General features: G+C 48.0%; 1 protein-coding gene across 1 annotated transcript; it reads right to left on the minus strand.

Annotated features, from left to right (window-relative positions):
* Nucleotides 1–52: 52 nt before the first annotated feature.
* On the minus strand, nucleotides 53–3,120 carry LOC121150833 (leucine-rich repeat-containing protein 37A3-like). Its single transcript, XM_040972006.1, has 2 exons — nucleotides 2,876–3,120; nucleotides 53–1,374 (listed from the first exon to the last, which is right to left on the minus strand). The coding sequence occupies exons 1-2, from the start codon at nucleotides 2,994–2,996 to the stop codon at nucleotides 53–55; spliced, it is 1,443 nt and encodes a 480-aa protein (XP_040827940.1). The 5' UTR covers nucleotides 2,997–3,120.
* Between the last annotated feature and the right edge of the window lie 1,330 nt (nucleotides 3,121–4,450).

Consider the following 4,450-nt stretch of genomic DNA (forward strand, 5'->3'; position numbering starts at 1 on the left):
ACTTGTGGAAACTGTTGAGTGGTCACCTCCTTTCAGGAGTGTCAGGTCCAGCTCATTGTTCCCCGAGGCCTGAGCTGCAACTTCCTGTTGGCTTGAAAGTTATAGCCTCGGTCATGGTCTCTGCAGGGTTAACAGACACACTCGGCAATGTTGGAGACTGACCTTCAGGAGGAACTGTCGCCTCATGAGACTCTGCAGGTGGAGATTTCACTTCTTTGGTCTCTGACACCGGAGCTGGAGCTTCCTGCTGGGCTGGAGACAGTCTGATTTCCTCAGATGAGGGTTCCTCTTCCTGAGGTACCACCTCCGGCGAAGAAATAGACTCAACCTCTTCAAAAGCTTCTGGAGGCGCAGCTGGGGCCTCAGGCTGAGCTTCAGCATTGTGCTTTATTGGCAAGCCATCTTCTGTATCTGCTTGCATTGTATTCTGCACATGTGCAGGTTTAGCAGCCATACTGGGTAAGTCCATGTGTTGTTGCCAGTGGTGGCGAGCTGAAGCTACGAATATTTCCTCCTGGTGCTCTGGAGGCTGAACTGTGTTCTCCTCAGGCTGGCCTTTAGGAGATTCAGCAGGTCCAATGGACTCGGATGGCTGAGCAAACTGTTCCTGCTGGCCTGGAGAAGGTTCTGCCTCCAACGAAGGCTCAGCATCCTGAGTTGGCTGTTCCAGCTGGGTGGGAGGAGATGTGACCTCCACAGAAGGACGTGCACTCTGAACTGGGGTCACCTGGTGGCCTGGAAGAGATTCTGTTCCCACAGATGGGCCTGGAGCGGGAGGAATTGGGGCCACCTGCTGGCCTAGAGGTTCCACCTCCACTGAAGGCTCAGCATACTGAGCAGACTCCTCTTGATTACTCGGGAAAGGCTCTAGGTCTACAGAAGGGCCTGGAGTCTGAGCTGGAGCCTCTTGTGGGATTGAGGGAGGGGATTCCCCTTGCGAGATCCCTGCAGGCTGAACTGGGGCCTGCAGCTGGCCCAGAGTACTTTGAACTTCACCACCTGGCTGTAGCGTAATTGTGAGCATCACATCCGCTGGCCTCCCTGTGATGCTTGGCAAAGTAGATTGCAGCGGTGGACGTGGAACACTGATCTCGTTTTGAACAAGCTGCCGGACAGCTTCTTCAGCAGCAGAGATCTGAATTGGAGACCCCTGCAGCATTGGAGAAGGTGTAGTCTCCTTGAGAGGCTGTGGAACCTGGGCTAGGCCTTCTTTTTGGAGCAACGAAGGCTGGCCCTCCTCAAGAGTCTCGGGGCTTTGAGGTATGTCCTCTGGCTGAAGTTCAGATGGTTCTGCCCCATCAAAGGGCTCCAGGAGCTCACCTGGGTGTTCCTCTAATTCCATCGGGAAGCCACCAGGATAGACGACATTGTCATCTAGAACATTTGTAGACCCCAGGTCATCAAAGCCACTGGGGTCTGTTTCAGTTGTCAGCGCACTGAGCAACTCATCTAGTCTACCCATAGATTGGGTAGACCAGGCCTCAGGAGTCAGCTGGACCAAGTTCTGGTCCCACTCCTGAGGAGGTGTTGCCTGTACTAACTGCAACAGCAGTATAAGCCAAAGGCTCATTTTGGTAGCGGGCGGGGAGGGGTCAGGGTTTTTTGTAAGCAGTAGATCAAACTACCAAGGGAAAAGCAATCCACCTTATTCAAAGGTGTGAAGCATATGAGAGTCCCTTGGCACCTGTTCCTTAGTAACCTTGCCTTCTGCCCCGCCCTTTACTGATGACATCTTCATTACACAGCCTTTGTTGGTCTCTGCTGCTCTGAACTTGGGCACCTTTTTCTCACAGTCACTGCTGCCCTTCTCCTGCAGGAAAGACAGCTGTTCTCACCAGATCCCCTCTATCCGCAAGGCAGGCTGAGGATCACAAGCCCAGGTGGCCCCAGGACACTAGCAGACCATTGTAGTGGGGGGAAGGAGGCAAAGCTTCCCATGGAAGTCACAAGGCCTGGCTTCTTGGAGTATTCAGAATGGCTAGTCGGAATCTGGTAGCCAGAACTCTGCCTCCTCTTGAGTTGAAATCCAAGAGATGCTCTTTCACCAGAGCCAGCTAGGAAAGGGGCAGAATGCTTCTTATGGCTACTTACTTAAAAGTGTGTCCACTTCCTCTAGAGCCTCAGTATCCTTTCTGACCATCTTTGATCATTCATTCACTCTATTTGGTAGGAATTACCATGAAATCAGGGACGACGCCAAGATTTTTGTAGGAGGGATTTGGGATGAATAGGCAATGTAGAAGAGAGAGTTTAAATGATTCACCCTTTAAATTGGCTTAGGAGTATTTGCCCCATCCCACCCTGAAAAAGTACCACTTTTCAGAGGCCTAGCTCATGTGACACTCAGAGAAGACACCTGCGGGGTTAAATTGGCAAGTTTAAGAAGTTCCTTAAAATTCTGGTGGATGAGGACCCACTGACTTCTTCCAGACCCTTCCTATATGGCATACACTGTTTATTGTCTGGCACAGCCCCTAGCACAGAACCTCCAGGGTGAGGGCTTCATCTTCCTCCCAATGCCAAGCATGTGGTTTGGCACATACTGATTTCTAAATTGGTTTCTCTTTTGAAATTGAAAATACTACCTAGGGCCCGGCGCGGTGGCGCAAGTGGTTAAGGTCCTCGCCTAGCATGCCCAGGATCCCATATGGGTGCCGGTTCTATCCCGGCAGCCCCGCTTCCCTTCCAGCTCCCTGCCTGTGGCCCGGGAAAGCAGTCGAGGACGGCCCAAAGCTTTGGGATCCTGCACCCGTGTGGGAGACCCGGAAGAGGCTTCTGGGTTTGGATTGGCATTGCATCGGCCGTTGTGCTCACTTGGGGAGTGAATCATCGGACGGAAGATCTTCCTCTCTGTCTCTCCTCTCTGTATATCCGCCATCTCTAGCTGCATCTACTGCATTCTCCTGGGACTCTTCATCAAATAAAGGAACTCCTTTTGAAGGCAATACAGGCTGAAGTTCTTTGGCAGCAGCGGAACCCTCTTGGAAGTCACTCATAGGTTCACAGACATTTCTTTGAGGTCAGTGTTGTGGCACTGTGCATTAAGCCACCACATGTGAAGCCAGCATTCTTTCTGGAGCACAGGTTCAAGTCCCAGCTGTTCCATTTCCAATCCAGCTTACTGTGAATGTGCGGGATGGCAGCCTGGGGGTCCAGTGCACTCTCTCCCACTGAGAGCATCTCCACTCAAGCTAGCAGCTCCTGCGGAGAATCACATGGGACCTGTCCTGGGTCAGCCAAGAGTTGAGGTGCCAGAGTAACGGAAGCACCTGGCCAGAAACAGAGCAACTAAATAATTTTATGATACAGTTTGATAGGCTTAGGGATTTCCCCTATATCATTATAATAATACAGCCTTTTAAAAACAGTCATAAGTCCATCATTCTGCCATTTAAGTGTATCCTGACATTGTAGGCATAGACAATGGCAGAAAGTCCAGGATCTTATTGTCAATATACATTCAACTGTTTCATAGGGAGCCCCTCTGTGATTAGGGAGTAGAGTTGCATACTGCATTGCATCTTCACTTCTCATTATGACTGTCTCTGTTATTCAGTAAACATGTGTGTTTACCTATGTGTCTATTGATTTTATATTTTGTATAAAGGTTGTATTATATCAGTGAAAGTATATGATACTTCTCCTTTGGGGATTGGCTTATTTCACTGAGCATAATGGTCTCTAGCTGGGACCATTTTTTATTGCAACTTATTTTCTATTCCTATTCTCCTTACCCTGACTTTGGGTCCTACAGCACAAAAAGTTAGAAGGCTAGTAGAAAATTTAGATATTATCAGTATCCCCCAAATCACAAGAACCAAGTATTATCAGAAACAGGTCTCCCTCAGAGAGAAAAATTGTCACAGAGAATTTTTGTTATCCCAAATTTCAATTCCTTCCCAAGGAGCACAGATTGTTTCCCTTCCCAATAAGTCTTAGAAGTTTCCCGTCCGTCTATGATGACAGCACTTGGAGTATGGATGGAGTGAATGTCGCCAGAAGGAATTGCCTTGGTCTGAGAGGCCTTGATTACACCCTGTGAGTTGTTAGGATCTTTGATGTTCAATAGAAAAGAATCCTAGCGACATGGTCTACAGTTGTAAATCTTTGACTATGATATCAGACTGAATTCAAATCCTGATTTCCTCATTTGCGATGTAACTGTTAGCATATACTGATTGCTCTAAGCGTCATTTTTTTTTCACATGAGAAAAGAATCATCATGATGCTTCTGTGTTGAATGAGGTAGTTCACATAAACATTTATCACAGCGAAAAGCACATAGAAATGCATTACAAATGTTATTGTTTATTTGACAGTAGGTAAAATGTTGATGCTTCAAGGTATCAAATTCCTAAATCCTGAAAGTGATTTTCTTTCAGCTCCTTTAGAAAAGAAATCAGACAGTGCTTTTCATTAGTTCCAGGATTTGGAAATGTCTTCAACATAG

The sequence above is a fragment of the Ochotona curzoniae genome, unplaced genomic scaffold (genome assembly GCF_017591425.1).
Source record: "Ochotona curzoniae isolate NIBS_2020 unplaced genomic scaffold, NIBS_Ocur_1.0 contig_2210, whole genome shotgun sequence".
NCBI lineage: Eukaryota > Metazoa > Chordata > Mammalia > Lagomorpha > Ochotonidae > Ochotona > Ochotona curzoniae.